Here is an 18,293-nt window from a genome sequence, read left to right on the forward strand (position 1 = left end):
AAAAGTTGTCACGAGGGGCAAAACCTCTCTGTACATTGACAGAGAATCCCGTAGAGACAGGGAAAGAGACTGGGCCAATCAAATGTACCCTTACACGAGTGATAATTATCAATTCATCTGAGAACTGACATATTACAGGGTTAATGTAATTGTACACTAGGCTGATGTTGCACTCCTGAGTCATGTCCCGATTGTGGGGCCACTATGTGAAACAAATGCTGGGCTAGACGGGCCCATGGTCTAGCCCAGCATGGCTCTTCTGTTTCTGCTGACAAGCACATGAACTAATCAGTTTAAGTAAGCAATACTTTAACTTGCTATTTTCACCATATGCACAGGTCCTGCATGTGTGTCATTAGCACTACACAAGCTCTCAGACAAAACTTAACTTCTCTTTAAAAATCCAAACAAAGAACAAAAAAGCATAAATTACCTGTCCTCAAGCTGAAGCTCCTGCCCATCTTTCATCCACTGAACAGAAATGTCAGGTTCTGAGATTTCACATTCAAAAACAGCTCTTTTCTTTTCTACAACTTTAATGTCTTTGATGTGTTTTCTAAATTCAATATGGCGAGCTAGAAAAAATAACGCATATTGTCTTAATGGGCAACATCTTATATTCTGGAGGGATTAATATTGGTGGACTATATCAAACATTGTACAGAACTCTTATCCCCTCCTCCTCCTGCTTCAGATCATCGTGTCCCTTGAATCTGCTCTGGAAATTCCCCCAACTTTTCAGAGCTGATGTGGTGAGCTACAGGGAGCAGGGAAATCCACTCTACTGGTGGATGACATCCTGTTAGTGAAAGGACACAACCAAATTTCATCTTACTTATTTAAATTTCTACTTTGCCTTTCCAAGTCAGCTCACAACAATAAAGGTAGAAATAAAAACACCAGATAAAACAAACAGATAAAAACATTCCATAAAACAATGATTGAGACGTAACAGCAATCATAGTAGACCAAGTGAAAGAAAAGTTTTCTCTGAAAATTATAATTTATGCAACTTTTTTAGCCTGTGACAGCTGCTGACTTGCTTTCAGCTGCACCAAACTCCTAGAACCAGGAAATGTAAATTTTAACCTGTGCTTTTATGGTACTATCTCACATAAATCAGCCAAGTTATGACTGAGCCCATGCATGAACAACAGAAGAAAGATGAATTAGCTTCTAATAAATCAGAGTTTCCAGTTTCGTTTGAAACAAATTACCAGCATTGGAGGAAGCCAGGATGATAAGCCATAGTTTGAAGTTAGTTCAATAACCTGGCTTGTTTGGAAAGTGGCAACCATAGTTTCTTGGTCTGATCTCTTGTTAATTGGAGGCTTCCTGATTTAACTGCCCACATGAGAAAGGTGGAGCAAATGAGTTTCCTGTATGCGGGGAAAAGGCTCATTCATAGAGCATTTAGCCAAGATATTATCATTTGAAAGATCTCATGGTGGCTAAAATCTGTACTGCTAGTTGATACAATGCCACTAGTGGCAGTAGTACGGTGTGGTAATATGTCTAAAGCTAACCAGAGTTGAACTCAGTGTGTGATGGATGATATGTGTATAGGACTGGCTTTTCATCGACTGATTGCTGTCCAGTATAGGCTACCTTCTTCCTGGAGATGCCCTAGGATGAGACACTGGTATGAACAAGCCCCAAGTTAAAACCAATGAGAAAAATGAATACCTTCCACATATAGAGTGGCTGCTGAAGCAGCTTTTCCAGCAACAAAACTGTATTCAGCTGCATCACCAAAGTGTACATTCCTTATTGAAAGGGAATGTGTAAGCTTCTTAGTTCTGATCTGACATCGGTCCGTTGATTTTATTTCCACCCCGTTCTTTAGCCATTTGTAGGTAATGCCTTCATAATTTACAGTCACTTCAAAGGTTATTGTATCTTTCTCTTCGGCATTGATGTCTTTCAGCATAGATGTAATCAGGATAGCTGTTCAAAAAGGAATAACACATGAACTCTTTGTCTGGAAGCTCTTGACAAATTATCTTTTGGACTGATAATGTTTTTACTATTATTTAGAATTGTATAAATCATTTGTCTGTTCCTTGTCACAGGCTAGGGGATATATGTGCTTGCTGTGCTTTAATTTGTTCTTTAGCTCTCTGGAACTCTGAGTGGCATTTTATTTGTTTGTTTTATTATATTTATATCCTGCCTCTTGTCCTGCAAGGAAACCAAGGGGGGTTGCATAGCCTTCTTGTTCCTCTCCATTTTATCCTCTCAACAGTCCTGTGAAGTAGGGTAGTCTGACTGGCACAAAGTCACTTGATGAACTTCGTGGCTAAATGGAGACTAAAACCCAGATCTTCTGAGATTCAATCCAACATTCGAATCACTACATCAGACTGGATTTAGTTTTGCAAGTATCCTGTGAGATAAGAGACTAGGCTGATGCGGAATGACTTGCCCACAGTCAGGGAGCTGCACAGTTAGGAGGAATTTGAATGGAGGCTTCCCACAACTTCCAAACCTATGATTTAGCCGCTATACCACAGTGGTTCTCATCTACTAATAACCTGTCTCTTAAACATCACCATCTCAGTGCTATGCAATCCAGACCAATTAGAGATCATGCACTATCTGGCTGCTTTCAGACACACATTTTTTAATATGTGAATATCAAACAACTTCACAAAGGAGAGTAAAAGTATTTTCTTTTTACAGGGCAAAAACTGTTGGAAAAACTAAGGTCTTAAGTCAAGAATATGTTAACAGCAGAGAAACCTAGTTTGCATGGCATGACTAGCCATGGGTTGTTTAATCTATGAGTAGTTGTGAATGGGTGGGAATGAGCATATGCTGTTGAGAGCTGAGCAGTGCTAAGTAATTCAGGAAACTATTGGCCCTGGGCTGTTGATCATGATGTCCAAATCTGGTAGTCTGGATTGTTGGGAGAGGGACAAACAGAGTTGAAACCCCTGTATTGTGTTCATGTTACAGTTCTAGTTTTTCTCTGGCCCTCAACCCACAATGCCAGGCTGATCCACAATCCAGGAATGCTGCATAATTTGGTGGAAGCAGGTAGACAGGAACCAGCATGGTTGGTTAGGCACCCCATGAGTAGTAGTTGTGAGACATGAACTAGACTAGGTGGGTTAATTTTTAACACCCCCCCCCCCATTCACATCCTTTGTCTAGTCTTATGGAGAGCACAGCATTCTGTTGTTACAATATTATCTTAATGTCTACCAAATATTCTGTGCTGTTGTCTATTTTAAGCTTACGTTTCACAGTCAAGGTCGCGCTGACTTTGTCATTTCCACACACAAAGGTGTATTCAGCAGAATCCTCACTGCTGGTGTTCATGATGTTGAGCTGGTGGAGTTTTCCTTGAACTACTATTTTAAACTTCTCGCTCATTTCAATTTCCACTCCATTTTTAAGCCACACGGCAGGTACATTGAAATGAGACACCTCGCACTCAAAAGAGGCAGTTTTGGTCTCAGGCACCTCAATATTTTTCATGGTCTTCGTAATGTGTACAGCTGTGGAAAATAATAACAATTCAAAAAAGATTAGCTGGTCCATCAGCAGGTATGGTGAAATAATGTATTTCATAGTGGCATTTGATCATGGTGCACAGTATTAATAACAGAAAATGATAGATTTAATTCAGACTTACTTTCCACGAATAGTTTTGCTTTGCATTCAAGTTGTCCTACTACTGCTGTGTAGTCTCCAGCATCAGCAGGGGTGATATTTTGCAATGTCAGTTTGTGGACCTTCCTTTGCGAGCTCATTCTGTATTTATCACTTAGCTTAAGCTCCACATTTTTGTGGAACCATCTGACTGGGACATTGTCGTGAGACACGCTCACTTCAAAGGAAACAACAGCATTCTCCAGAGCAGTCACATCCTTTGGTTTTTTGATGATCTTAACAGCTGAAGGGAGAAAAGTTAACAAAAGATTGGTCACAGGTTTGAGTTTTAATTCCAGTTTTAATTATTAGACCACTGACAGTCAGGGGCAAGGCGTTCATTTTCAAAACAGAAAGTAGTGTGGGACGATCAAGGCATCATGACTGGTGATTTGCCCATCTTTACTTGCTCCCTTCTCTGTTCACAGGTTAATTTCAAAATGTTCGTTGGTTTGATTTTTGGTAGAGTGTAATCACTTACCAAAACCTAACATGCAAAAGATGATTGAGCCCTTTGCACTGAATCGTGCCAATTTTTATACCACATTCAACTCCCTTAAATTTTCTCTAGTTGATGTATTATATTGAAGGTTGACTTACTTTCAACATGAAGCCTGGCATTGGCTCCTATCCTTCCCAATTTAAAGCTGTAAACTGACTCATCAATCACACCACAATTCTTGACTCTCAGTGTGTGGACTGGTCCATCCACCTTGATCTCATATTTGTCATTAGAATGTAGCTCAACACCATTTTTAATCCATTGAGCTCCTTTCACATTAGGATGAGTAAGTTCCACTGAAAATACGGCATCTTGTGTTTCTGTTACAGTCAAGTTTTTCAGGGTCTTCTTGATCTTAACAGCTGTTTCAAAAGAACAAATGGTACAGAAAGAAAGAAACATGACTCATGACACTAGAGGTATTCAAAAAGAAACTGGGCAGCCATCTGAGTGGGATGGTGTAATTTGGTGTCCTGTGGCAGCAGGAGACTGGACCCGATGGTCTTCATGGCCCCTTCCAACTCTACTATTCTATGATTCTATGTTGCATTTCTCATTATCAATACAGGCTTTTTAATATATTGTGAAAGCATCCTGGACTAGTATATTCCTCAGCAACTTCTGATCGACGATTTTTGGTGAGCACCCCTTCCCTCTTAACCTAAGTGGAAATGATTTCTGTAAACTGAGGCAGAACTGAAGAGGCAGGGGTGGGAAAGTGACCTTGCACTAACCCCCTTCCACTGGCACTTCTTTGGATCCATGCCAGATTGTATCCAGAATTGACCAAACTAATTACACAGTTGTATCTCAAACGATCTTTCCCTTCTACACACAATTCATAATGGGAAAAGTATAAAGCTATGATAAATGTCTCCCCCTCCTCTACCTGGAAATTCCCACAGGAACCTACACCCAAGATTGAAACTGCAATGTATTCCTATGTATGCCTGCTCTGAAGTTCCACTGCATTCAGTGGGGCTTATTTCTGAGTAACTGTATCTAGAATCACTGCTAATTTCAGATTGTAGGGGAACTCAGAAGACTCAGGTGAGACCCCAAATTTGCAGTATGTGTCAGAATATTCCAGTGGAAATTTGTAATGAAATTGCTGGCCATTTGCTATCCATTATACTGCTGGAATCTGTGATTAAAACATCATCATCAGCAGCAGCAGCAGCATGTAAAGTTCTTACATTCAACATTTATTTCATTATCTTAAATGCATCCATGAGTTTTTCTTAAAATATTTTCCATCATCTACATCTATTTAGCTAAATCCGGAGGTGGACCATGCAGAGAAAATGCCATTTTAGTTGATTTTCAATCAGGCCAGTGTAGAATTGAAGCAGTTTTTGACTGATTACTCACTTTCCACTTTCAGCTTAGCAGATGTTTTTGAAGATGCCACTTGAAAGGTGTATTCACCAACATCATCTAGTTTGCTGATGGGAATATTAAGTCTCCTCTTCAGGCCATCGGATTCACTTCTGTAGTGATCTGACACAGAAAGTGGTTTCCCATCCTTCATCCACTGGCCCTGAGACTCTGGGTTGGTTACCTCACATTCAAAAACAGCTCTCTGGGATTCGGCCACAGTTAGATCAGTGAGGGGCTTTGAAATAGCACCACCTGTGGGCAAAACAAGGCAAACGTTGGCATTTGCAGCATGTGTGCCTAGCTGGTCTTCCCTGACAGCTCATTTTCACAATGCTCTTGTGGTTGGTAGCCCCTGCACATGCAAAGAGTAAAATGCTGCACCCAGAAGCAAGGGTTGGCCCTCCCTTAGGCAGACAGGGATGGTCACCTCAGGCAATTGATTGGTGGGGAGAGGAACATGAAAAGGCAGCAGTTGGTTGATTAATTTATGCACCATTGCTGCATATTTGCTATGGGGAAGTGAGGAGAGGCCTGTGTGCCTTATGGCCTGTGGTTCCACAAGGACCTAGCTGGTCTTGGGGGCTATGCAACTTGACTGTGGAGGTTGCTCCTTGCAGCAGCAGCACTGGCCTCTCACCTCCACCACTCTGCCTGTGGCTCAAAAAATGCCTCAGGCTGGTCCAGAGCATAAGGCAGAGCCAGCCCTGTGAGAGGGTTGTGGGTCAGAGTTCTGTGACCATTGGCCTTTGCTGCTCTCCTACAGTTGCTGCAGCATGAAAAAAGAATTGCACCTATCCTGGCCTCCTTTGGATTCATGGGTTATATTGACCTGATGGTGTTCTCCTTTCCCTTGTTTCCATGGAGACCAGATGGAAGAGAAGGCTGCTCTCTCAAAATGGGACTTGTTAGACACATTTTGAGGAGGTGTGTTTATCCCCATGAAGAACAATGGAAAATGGAAACTATTTTTTAAAGCAAAACTAGGGTCTACTTAAAACTACCCAAAGCATGCCCTGCCCCCTCGGGTAATATTTAGGATCTTTCAAATATTTTTCTGACTTTGGAAGAGAGAGAGCATTCTGGCATTGCTTTCCTCCAGCTCCCTCCCCTCAGTTTACTGTGATTGTTTGGAAGTCTCAGCTCAAAGTCATGAGATGAATTATGAAGTGAAAGGGCAAATAAGCAAACTGGTCATTTCACCTTAAAGAAAAAGCAGCACAGGAACACATTCCAAACAGTTTACCTGCTACAACCAGCTTCCCAGATGTCTTCTTCTCACCAGCATAAAATGTGTACTCCCCTTCATCATCTTTCATCATGTTAACTACTGTCAGTTTATATATTGTGCCATGTGCCTCTATCTTGTATTTGGGGCTGGCTTTGAGTTCCTGGTCTTTAAAGTGCCACATGACATCAATCCCAGCATGGGACAATTCAACCTCAAAGGTTACATTCTGTGTTTCAGTGCAGGTGATATCATGAAGGCCTTTAATAATCTGAATTTCTGTAAAAAGAAAGGTACATTGGAAGTATTGAATTATTGTTGCTTTGCTGCATGAGAAGAATGTATTCTAGCAATGCCTGTATATTTGAAGATTACTCACCTTCAATTGTGAGATTGCAGCTGGTTTCAACTTTGCCAACAGCCAGTTTACACACTCCTTCATCGGATGCATATGTCCGGGTAAACACAAGTCGTTGTTTAGTACCTTTGGAGACTGCTTGGACACGGTCATCAGGCTTTATCTGCTCATCATTTAGGTACCACTTGGATGAAGTTACATCCGGAACTGAAATTTTGCATTCAAGGATAGCTTTCGTTCCCTCAATTGCATGGACATCTTTTAGAGGTATTATTACATCCACACCTGCAAATCGCAGAAAATAACCATATTTAATTGTTTCAGTTAAAAGCATCCCTACATGTCTTTGATAAGCATTTCACTTAGTATTTAAGAATGTGTGACAATGAGACCAAAATCTTGTAGAGTAGTGTAATATTCATACAGCAGATACCCAGATGTATCCGGCTGTTCAAAAGAGCAGCATGATAGTTATTTCCTGTGGATACTGTTATTCATAAGTGCATGCGTTTGTATCTAATATCAGTCCTTCTTAACACAGGCCCATTGAATAAATGATACTTAAGTTAGTTTAATTCTGGATACAATCCAGTCTCTCTGTACATGTAGATTCCATTTATAATCATAATGCTTACAGCTGCAAACAGAACTATCCTTAATGAATTTATCCTTCTCAGATGCAACATATGCAAACTGCCTTCAGTACATTTCATGTGAGTTAATTATGCCTTTGTTATGTGACTTCCTAAGGACAGGAACTTACTGTAGACAGTAACACGACCAGTAGTTGAAAGGAGCAGGCTTGGGATATTAAAGGAATAGGCTCCAGTGTCTTCTTTTGTTACGTCTTCAATTAACAACATATGAGACTGCTTGTCTATCACAATGTGGACACGGTCACTTGGATGAATTTCAACACCATCCTTCATCCAGACTCCTTCAACATTTTCTTGGGAAAGCTTCACTTCAAGCTGCACAATGTCACCTTCACAGACCTTCTGATCAGCAAGGCCTTGAAGGACAGTGACAGGTCGTGCTATGGAATATAAAATAAAAATAGGAAGTCAAGAACCAGGATTAGGAGCATTGACTGACTAAATGTTGGGAAGGCCAAGACTGCTTTACTGGAATGACTTACGTTTCATCTTCAGTTTACAGGAGGTCTTCTTCCCATCTGCCACAAAGCTATATTCTCCTTGGTCTTCTTTAGAAACATCCTTAACTGTGAGGATTTGGCGACCTCGGCGTGAGGTTATGACATATTTATTATTCGATCTAATTTCATCACCATTACAGTACCATTTTCCTTCTACATCTTCAGGTGAAACTTCACATTCCAGCTCCCCTGAGAAGGATTCTGGAACTTCAATATCCTCCAGTTCTTTAATAAACTCAATAACGGCACCTGCATTGAGAAATGAAGACCTCACTAAGTGATTTCATAAGTTACAGACATTCCTAAGTGCTTAATATTTCAGTAGAGGCACTCACAGTCATTTTGCCCAAATCCATTCATTCAATTTATACCCCACTTTTTTTTCTTCTGAGGAACTCAAGGCAGCTTACATCATTCTCCTCCTTCTCCTCTTAGTCTTATCCTCACAACAACAACCTTGTGAAGGAGGTTGAGCTGAAAGTCTGTGACTGGCCCAAAGTCACCCAGTGAGCTCCGTGGCTGAGTGGGGACTAGAACCCGGATCTCCTGAGTCCTGGTCCCACACCCTTAACCACCACATCACTCTGGCTCTCTAATTAGAAACTAGATTTAAAAGTTCACTACAATTTCAAATGTTTTCAAGCTGCTTCCAGTGGGGTGCTGCTCCCCTGCTGATTCTGTTCACTCATGACAGTGAAACCTACCGCTTGCACGACATAGAATCAGTGCTTCCAGAAGCAAGCAAAAACATTCACTTCTGTAATGGGGCAGGTCAGTGGCAGTCCCTTTCCTGATCCAGAGACTAACATTTCCTCTTGTTCTGCCCCTTCCTATGCAAAGTGTTAAATCTCCATTGTGCAAGCAGTACATCCTACTTGTGCAATGGGATTACTGAGAGGAGCCATTTGCCTGATTGGATACTGTCTTTCAAATTATAGAAATGGACACACAGGATATTATATAATGATAACAAATGCAGATATACATAAACATAAAGGTCAATGTAGACTCAAAATAACACATATTCTCGCCATATTTTATTTTATCTGAAATCCGCTCTGCTTCACATACACTTCGGCTAGAATGCCTCCTACAGCCAGGATGTATTCAGGATACAGGATGTATTCCATGCTAGTCCAGGACCATGCCAGTGTCCCTTTGGTTCCACTAGCAGCACATCTAGTATCCTACCAAAGAAACGCATTTCCAAAGGGGCTGCTGATTACTTGCAGCACACATTTAGCTTGCTGTAAGAGGAACCATGTGGTTGGGAGCCTTTTCTTACGTCCCATTTGTCCTGTGAGCAGCCACTTGGCCACTGCTAGCCATGTTAGTCAGGACACATGTGAAGAGACTCTCATGTACCTACAGACTCTCAATTAAGGTGTTGTAGTGCTTGACAGAGGGTCAGTAACACTGGCTATTGTAATACCAACTAGGCTTGAACCCTGGCATCAGAAAAGCCATTTGGTTACTCCATCACTTATCAAGCTTTTAGATCACTGGGCCACTGCACACGTTCCAAGACCAGAACTATTAGACAACTCGGATTCACAGCTGATTAGACTCATCAGAACGTTTGCTTGAGTTAGTCATTAAGGGAAACTCACAATGACATCACTTGAGCAACCTGACCAGCAATCACTCATTATAAAGCAATGCCTGTATTTCCTTTCTATACTAAAATGAGCAATGGGGCGGTAAGGAATAGTGTGTTCCAAACGAGCTCCGGTTCTCACCTTCCACAATTAATTTAGCTGTTGTTTTTACAGATTCATCTTCCACCAGAGCACAGCTGTACTCTTCTTCATCAGACTTGTCAATCATTAGCACTGAAAGAAAATGACCCTTCCTGTCTGAATGTGTCCTGTATTTGTCTCCAGAAGAAATCTCCATGCCATCCTTGTACCACTGCACTTTGACAAAGGGTTCAGAGGTTTCACATTCAAAGGTCGCCATGGAATCTTTCTCCTTAGCAGTGATATCTTGCAACTCCTGCGTAAATGTTACATGCTGCTTGGCTGCAAAGAAAACAGAAGATTTAAGAATGGGAAGGACTAGTCTATGGTTTGTGTATGACACTATAAAATACAATGTGACTTGGAAAGGAACAAGAGGCGTGCACATTACCTTGTACCAATAAGAAAGCATGGCTTGAGGTTTCACCAGCTATGTTAACAGCTTTCACCATGATGCTGGCAGAGTCCTCTGCTGTTACATCTCTGATGACCAATTCACAAACATTATCCTCTGGCCAGTACCAATAGATGCGATCTGACCTCTCAATCTGCACACCATTTTTGAACCATTGACATTCCGGGTCTGGTTTGCCTACTACACGGACACGGAAATGGGCATCGCTCCCTTGGCTGACTGTCTGGCTTTGTATACGTTCAAATATCTTGGGTGCCTCCATGCTTGGACTGAGTTGAATCTTCTCTGGCTTGATGGTTGGAATAGTGATTTTGCCTTCCTCCATCAGGGCTTTCTTCTCTTCCTCTGTCAATTCTTTGGTCCAGTGAAGAAGTTCTTCTTTGGTTTTTCTAAGCAGCTCTTCATAGGACTCATCCTTCTTACGTGATTTAAGCTCCACAGCAGTAATGGCTTCATAATAGCCCTCTTCTGTTCTGCGTTTGAATTTGCTGCGAAGTTCTTCAGATTCTTCAGGCACTTTCTCATGGCTGACTTTTTCTGCCCTTTTGAGTTTCACGACCTCTTTGGTAGTTTTCTCAACTGGTTTATCAACCCTTTGGACATCAAACAAAAGTTTGCCAGGCTCAGTGGCTGGAGCTTCACGCCTAGGCTCAGGTGCCCGGCGAAGCACTGATCTGAAGTCTTCCCGTTGCTGAATTTCAATCCTCACTCTGTGCTCTACAGAGCCTTCAGGGTTTTCTGCAATGACTTTTACTTCACCTGTATCATATGACTTGCAGTCCACAATATCCAAATAATAGATTCCATCGTATCGAAGTCTAAACCTTTTGCTTTTACGAATGAGTTGGCCATTGAGATACCAATTGACTTTGGGCAGTGGATACCCAGTCACCCGGCAGCGGAATCGTGCAATTTCACCTTCAAGGACTCTGGCAGGCTCAGGAAATAACACTATTTCTGGTTTTTGCTTTACTTTTTGATCCTCTGTAACTCCAACAAGAGCACCTTCATGGGCCATTCGTTCTAACTCTTCGATGCGCTGCAGTCCTTTCCTGCCTTCTGGCAGCTGAGATTCTTCAACAAGGCTTTTCTCATCCTTAACAATCAGTGTGGCTGATGTGTGATCAGTGCCATATTTGTTTGTAGCTCTGCATGTAATCACTCCGCTGTCTCTGGGATAGGATACGTCATAATCAAGACTGCAGTACCCAAATTCATTAATCATTCTAAGTCGGTTGGCTGCCTGCAAAGGCTTGCCATCATGCAGCCACTCTACAACCATGGTTGGGTCTCCAATTGGTGTAAGTCTGCATTCAAAATGGGCTGGCCCAAAGCGCTTGAGCCTTAAGGAAGTGAGCTTCTTCTTGAAGAACGGCTTCTGTTGTTTTTCTTTATCATAAAGATCACCTTCCTCCCATTGCTCTTGACCATAACGCAAGTGGAGAGGTTCCAGTTCTGGAGCTGCAATTTCTTTTGCTCTGTATGTCCCCTTGGGAATGATTAATCTCCTTTCAGGTTCAGGTTCAGCAAACTCAACTTCAACGTTCACTTTACACCGTGTAGTGTCACGTCCGGCTTTATTAATGGCAGTTGCAGTATACCATGCAGCATCCTGTCTCATGGTGGACTCAATTTTCAGTGCAGCTTCTCCTTTTGTTCCCTCAATTCTGAAATACAGAGTACAGCAAGTAAATAATACAGGGTAATACAGAAATACAGAGTACAGCAAATACAGCAAATACTTGCTATTCATAGAGCTTTCCAATCAACAAAATACGTATTTAATGGTGGACACTAATGCCAAATTGTTGATCCCTCCTCTCCCCACGGTCCATGTGTGTACATTGAGAGACTGAATTTATTCCATTACAAATAAAAAAGTTTAACCATCTATTTGCCAACATACATAGATGGATAGATAGATAGATAGATAGATAGATAGATAGATAGATAAAAGCTTACGTTATATTTGGATATTTATGGGGCACAATGATGTCACTGTTCTTGAGCCATACAATGTCAGGATTAGGATTGCCCCTGGCCCTCACATTCATTTGCAGTTTGTCTCCCTCCTTGACGCTCATATTCCTCAGTTTTTCTATGAACTGTGGTCTCACTAAGTGTTCCTTAGCTGAAAGGAACAAGATAGCAGGTTATCAGAGGAGTCGTTTGAGGGAGAACATTTTAATCAAAGGCCTGGCTCTAAGAGAGTTTGGATACGTACCTTCCACTGTCAGGGTCATTGAGATGGATGCTTTGCCTGCTCTGTTTTGTGCAATTACAACCCATTCTCCAGAATCAGCAGGCATAGCTGGAATAATAATCATTGACTGTGTGCCATCTTCCTTGATCACTATTTTATGTGTATAATCATTCAGAACCTGTTGGCCTAAGGAAAAAAATATAGATATCATTTTAGACTGAGCACTATTTTTCTTCCTGTGAACCTATGATTTTGTAAAGAACTACATGACAAGTGGGGAGCTTTCATACCATTGTGAAACCAGTATGTCTCTGGCATTGGTCGGCCTACAACTTTGAGGTCAAATCGTGCTGTCTGCCCTTCTGCGCATTTAAAGGATGTCGGCTTCAAGACAAACACTGGCTTGTACAATCTCTCCAGCTGTGCTTCATCAGTCTCTTCCAACCTGCGTGCAGGAGAGCGTGAAGGCGAACTGCGTGCAGGTGAACGGCTTGGGGATCGAGGAGAAAGAGACCTGAAAAGATCATACACAGCCCTTTTAAGACGCATGCAGACAATGGAGCAACACACAATGAACCTCTGCTCATTTAAAGAGCAGTTATGTTTAAACACTTAAGAGTCTTGTAGTACCTTAAAGACCAACACATTTGGGATTCAGTCCTATGCATGTTTAGATAGAAAAAAGTCCTATAACACCCAATTGGACGTTGTATGATTTTTTTCTATCTAAGCATGCACAGAATAGGATTGAGCCCTTATTCTGACATTAGAAATCATGGATCATAGCCCAGCTCATCAGAGATATAATACAGGGAACCAGATTTACTCAAAGAGATGAATAACACATTATAATATATATAACACTTAATCAGCCACTGATGTAATGATGTGATGCATGGATATTTCACACCTAAAATGATACTGAAACACTTTTATATACACTGATCTTCTGTACATTGCACATGATATCAGTTACAGTAATGATAATATAGTCAGGTTTGGCAATGAAAGCACCATCTGTGTAACAGTGTGATACAATAACTGAAGCATTAACTGTGCAAAACTTATTACTGCTGTTATATTTGAAACAAGAGCTCTACAGCTACAGTTCAGGGCTTTCCCCCAAAATGCAGCACTCAGGATTAATTCATTCTAATTATACTAATTCCTAGCATACTAATTATGCACACTGTACTAAGAATAACTTCTGCTTCTGAAGTATTACATACTTTTTCCCAGTTCCTTATCTTGCCCAGTACATAACTAGAGCTTAAGAGCAGATGGCAGTATTGGGTGTGTGGTTCAGTGCATGGCTTCTGAAGGCAATTGAAAAAGTGAAGAACTGAAATCCATTAAGAGGAATCTGGGCCATCTAGACATGGTTTTGATTATTTGTTGTTCAGCATAACACTACAATCTGCATTTGAGGGTTGGCCACCAGGGAGCAGGACTTCAGTGGCCTCATCCAACCGGCTTAGCAAACTATCCCATCACAGAGTACTTTTGGCTACTGCTCCATTGAGCTTCCATCACTCAACTGACAGGAGGCTGGATTCCAGGCCTTGGGAACCAGGATCATGAAATGCACCTTGATGAAAACAGTCAAAATCAAGGTGCCCTTTAAGCAAGGTCTTCAGATTCCAGGCCAGTACTAATTGCATGCAATTGCTGGTGATGCAAGAAGAAAACTGTTTTGCCTATGAGTCCATCAAAAACAGAACTGCTGCAGCTATGGGAAATACATCTCTCTCATCTATTCAAATGATACTGCTGAAAAGAAAGTCTGTTATTCACAAACAGGCAGGCAACTGTATCCTGTCAACGTAGTCTGGGCTGGGGGTAGCTGACCCTCCCCAAGATTCCAGTAACAAGTAATACAGGGTTGTGTCTTTTCTTACCGATATCTTCTCATCATTTCAGGTGATGGGATATAACCTGGAGACCCAATTGGTCCAACAGGTTCAACATATAGTTTTGCAGAACAGATAGCATTTCCTTTCACATTACTTGCAAAGACAGTATAAATGCCTTCATCTTCAGGCAAGACAACAGGTAAACGCAGACTGGCTCTGCCATCTTGTAGAACCTCCATATGGTAGTGGTCTCCATGCTTGATGCGCTTACCATCCTTGTACCATGCAATCTGCATTACAAAAATAAATGGAACAAAACCATATGATTGGTGAGAATGAAGATGTTCTAGGATTTCAGGGTTTGAAATTTCCCACTACAAGTTCTCTTGAGGTTCACAACATTTTAATTATTTTGGTAACATAAGAGGTGTAGAAATGGTCTCTCTTTCTCTCCCCCATGCCCATGCACATAAGAACACACAAAAATAAAGCCAATAAATAAAAACACTTCAAAATATCCCACTGTCTACAAATTACAATAGTTTTCAACTTGCTACTACAATTAATGTTACAAGGAAGCATGACTTGATGACAAACTTCAGTTGTGTGTCTTTTGCAAATTGGTTTTGCAAAACCAATATTATATTTGCATATTCAGGAAGATGAAAGTGCCTAGAAACCATTTTAGATTGATAAATAGATGCATCTCTTACATAAACAGAATTTAAATGAAGGCAGATATAAACATCATACTAAGTTATATCCAATTTTAGTCTAACTTAAGTACTATTCATTTCAATAGGTCTACTCTAAGCAGGATTAAAATGGGATGCAAGCTCCTGTTTGTTATTTTGGAAGGCATATGAATATTCATACCTTAGGCAAAGGATATCCAGTCATTTTGCAATGGAAGGTCACACCACTTCCCTCAAGGATTCTGTAATTCTTTAATCTCAGTTCAAATCCTGATTCAACTGTTTCGGATTCAGGTATGTCAACCACCATCTCTTCTCCATCTTCTTCAAGAAGTTCTTCGAGTGTGGTCTTAATAATTCTGTATTCAATTTCTTTGATAAGTCTTTCTTCAAAGGAAGAAATGTGGAACTCCTATTTTTAAAAAAGAAATATTCAGGCAATTAAATGTTGTCTCTTTTCCATTTTTAGGAAACTAGTGAAGCAAATAAGGAGGAAAAATGAAACTGACATGTCTTGTTTGAAAGTAAACATGATTCATCTAAGAGGCTTACCTGTTCTTCCACAAAAGTCTTGATTAGTACAGTATCTTTTGCCATTTTCTTCCTAATTAGAGCTTGTTCTTTTTCATATTCTTTTTCATAGTCAGCATATAATGTTGGTGGGGCAACCGCAGCCACTTTAGGTTCTTCAACATATGCGGTCACTTGTGTTTGATATATTTCTTGTTGGGATTTTAGGTAAACCTCATAATCAACTAAAGAGAAAAATGGTTCTAGTAAACTGCCATGTTGGTACATTTTAGCTGCTGATGTACACCCTCTGAGTGACAGTTTAATTTAAAAGGAGAAAGCATCAACAGCTTGTTCCTGTGCTCTGAGATGGACAATATTTCTACCTTTCCTTCATATTTGCACCATAATTACAAAGTCTTTTCCCAAGTATTATAAAGCAGTGGTTCCCAAGCAATTTATTGGGACTGCTCTGTGAACTGGACAGGATTAAACAGCATCATTCTTCTTGTTACATCTATGGGAATCCCCATTTCCATATTCAGCTATTACTTAATTCAGCCTTCCTCAGCCTAATCCTCTCCAGATGCTTGAGACTAACTCCCATCAGGTCCAACCAGCATGGCTAGTGAGCAGAATCTTGGCTGTTGTAGTTCAAAACAACTGTTGGGCACCAAGTTGGGGAAAACTGGCTTACAAAGCCCATATTGTTGTATAGAATTTTATAAATGTGTAAAACATTCTTAAGCCTTTCTTCCATGTTAATCCAGTCATTATGACAGTATATTCATGAATTTGTCAAACACTGACAGCATCTACTGACCCTCCTTTCCTTACTGGTTTTTTTTTTAATCCATGGACCCCAGTTCTCTATGCACATACCTTCTTCTAGTAAGGAAGCTGATGCAGAAACTTCCCCGTGTTTGTTACGAACAACAATAGTGTATTCTCCGGCATCATCAGCAAAAGTCATAGAAATTTCAAGTCTGCATTCCCCAGTTTCTTTTTTATGAAGTACTTTGTATCTGTGGAAACGTGAAAAACAAAGCAGAAGACAACTGTCATAAGAACAAGGAACTACAAAGATGGGAATTTCAGAATCCTTTCTTTCTTTGTTCATGCCAGAAGCATCACAGTTAAAATAAGGCATATTATAAAACCTATTATATTAGGGCATATTATGAATCAAAAAATTCAAATGAAAAATATACAATTAAAACATGTATGCTGTTTTAATTTCTAAATGAATCACAAAGTCTTACATGTGAAAGTTTAAAACCTATGCTAAGAGCCACTTTGGCCGTTCAGGAAAAGCATGAGCTGCAGTGCTAGGAATGGCCACTGCCAAGTGGAGCAGACTACTTCAGGAGATACATGGGAGATACATGAAGGCAGAAGGTGATGTCTGGATGGTATGGTGAGCTTTGTCCGTTGATTCTGCCTTGGAAAGCTGGTGCTCCAGTTCAGGTAGCAAAATGGCAGCAGCCAGCTCCCAAGCAGTATCCCTTTGGAATGAAAACCGGGTTCCACGTGCTGCCTCCCATCAAGAGCTCCCTGAAGTGAAGAAGGTTCCATCCCAGCCTTTTCTCTGACCCACTCGCCTTCCACATGCAGCAAGTTTTTGATGTTGGAGACCATTCAAAAATAAGATTCGTCTCCCCTGCATTCTGAAACAGTACATACCATGTACTTTTTCTGAACATTTGAATGGGGATGAGAGGTTGAGTTACTATGATCATGTTATTTTGTGAATTAATGCTCTCCTCTGGTTTCACATTCAATTTCCTGGTAAGCTGGTAATTATATCTTGCACTAATTGAGCAGCAGTATCTAGTAAATGGTTATTTTATGTGTTGAATTTACATACTGCATAGACATTACATACAACTGTAAAATGTATATTGCACCTGTATCCTGTAGTAATAGGAAGCCCAGCTTTCTTCCAGTAAACATGTGGCTTAGGGTTGCCCCCAACCTGGCACTCAAAAATGACACTCCCGCCTTCAATTAACTTCTGTACAATTGGTTTTCTTATGAAGAAAGGAGCTGCAGGTTCTCCAGGCACTTCTTCTGCAGCAGCAATTTCAGCCATCACTACATCTTTTGATTCCACATAGCTAGAAGAGAAATCAAAAGAAAGGTAAAAATGAAGGAATGAGTCATTCAGTAATAAGCACAAAAGTAGTCATCAGAATTCAAGCAGTTTTAAAAAATGATTACCGTTTTTCTTCTGTCACCACTTTTGCAGGAGCAGGTTCTTTGCTCTCAAACTCCTCTATAACTATTACAAAAATAAAATAAGAATACTGACATCAAGATACTTTCCCTGAGAGGTAATTGCACAGATGTTGCATAAAGAGTCACAGCGGATGGCAGAAAATCAGGGCATGCTATTATCCAGTTTAGATGTTGTGATAAACCATGTTTTAGCATTATAAGGACAAGCTGAAATGAGCTTTGGGCTTGCATGTTCTCTCTCCTCACTCTTTCTTGACATGGATTTGGACAACCCCCAAATTGACAGTATGCTCAAATACAAGAAACTGCTTGCTGTTCTTAAAACACAGATAGTCCAAGTCAGGATCACATTATGATTTCAG

General features: G+C 40.7%; 1 protein-coding gene across 50 annotated transcripts in view; it reads right to left on the bottom strand.

Annotated features, from left to right (window-relative positions):
• The window catches only part of TTN (titin), a 283,766-nt gene that overhangs the window by 233,551 nt on the left and 31,922 nt on the right, over window positions 1-18,293 (bottom strand). For all 50 annotated transcript variants that reach the window (XM_044426908.1, XM_044426892.1, XM_044426914.1 and 47 more), the window contains 21 exons: window positions 17,914-17,974; window positions 17,601-17,810; window positions 16,576-16,718; window positions 15,736-15,938; window positions 15,365-15,595; window positions 14,534-14,778; window positions 12,926-13,149; window positions 12,657-12,821; window positions 12,395-12,563; window positions 10,409-12,099; window positions 10,018-10,299; window positions 8,261-8,527; window positions 7,886-8,158; window positions 7,144-7,407; window positions 6,783-7,043; window positions 5,531-5,791; window positions 4,258-4,521; window positions 3,641-3,901; window positions 3,243-3,503; window positions 1,687-1,947; window positions 434-575 (listed from right to left, as the gene is read on the bottom strand). In XM_044426908.1, the coding sequence (XP_044282843.1) occupies window positions 434-575; window positions 1,687-1,947; window positions 3,243-3,503; window positions 3,641-3,901; window positions 4,258-4,521; window positions 5,531-5,791; window positions 6,783-7,043; window positions 7,144-7,407; window positions 7,886-8,158; window positions 8,261-8,527; window positions 10,018-10,299; window positions 10,409-12,099; window positions 12,395-12,563; window positions 12,657-12,821; window positions 12,926-13,149; window positions 14,534-14,778; window positions 15,365-15,595; window positions 15,736-15,938; window positions 16,576-16,718; window positions 17,601-17,810; window positions 17,914-17,974 (6,139 nt within the window). The remainder of the gene's footprint in view (window positions 1-433; window positions 576-1,686; window positions 1,948-3,242; window positions 3,504-3,640; window positions 3,902-4,257; window positions 4,522-5,530; window positions 5,792-6,782; window positions 7,044-7,143; window positions 7,408-7,885; window positions 8,159-8,260; window positions 8,528-10,017; window positions 10,300-10,408; window positions 12,100-12,394; window positions 12,564-12,656; window positions 12,822-12,925; window positions 13,150-14,533; window positions 14,779-15,364; window positions 15,596-15,735; window positions 15,939-16,575; window positions 16,719-17,600; window positions 17,811-17,913; window positions 17,975-18,293) is intronic.

Source organism: Varanus komodoensis, unplaced genomic scaffold (genome assembly GCF_004798865.1).
Source record: "Varanus komodoensis strain SLA01 unplaced genomic scaffold, ASM479886v1 scaffold18_1, whole genome shotgun sequence".
In the NCBI taxonomy this organism is placed as follows: domain Eukaryota; kingdom Metazoa; phylum Chordata; class Lepidosauria; order Squamata; family Varanidae; genus Varanus; species Varanus komodoensis.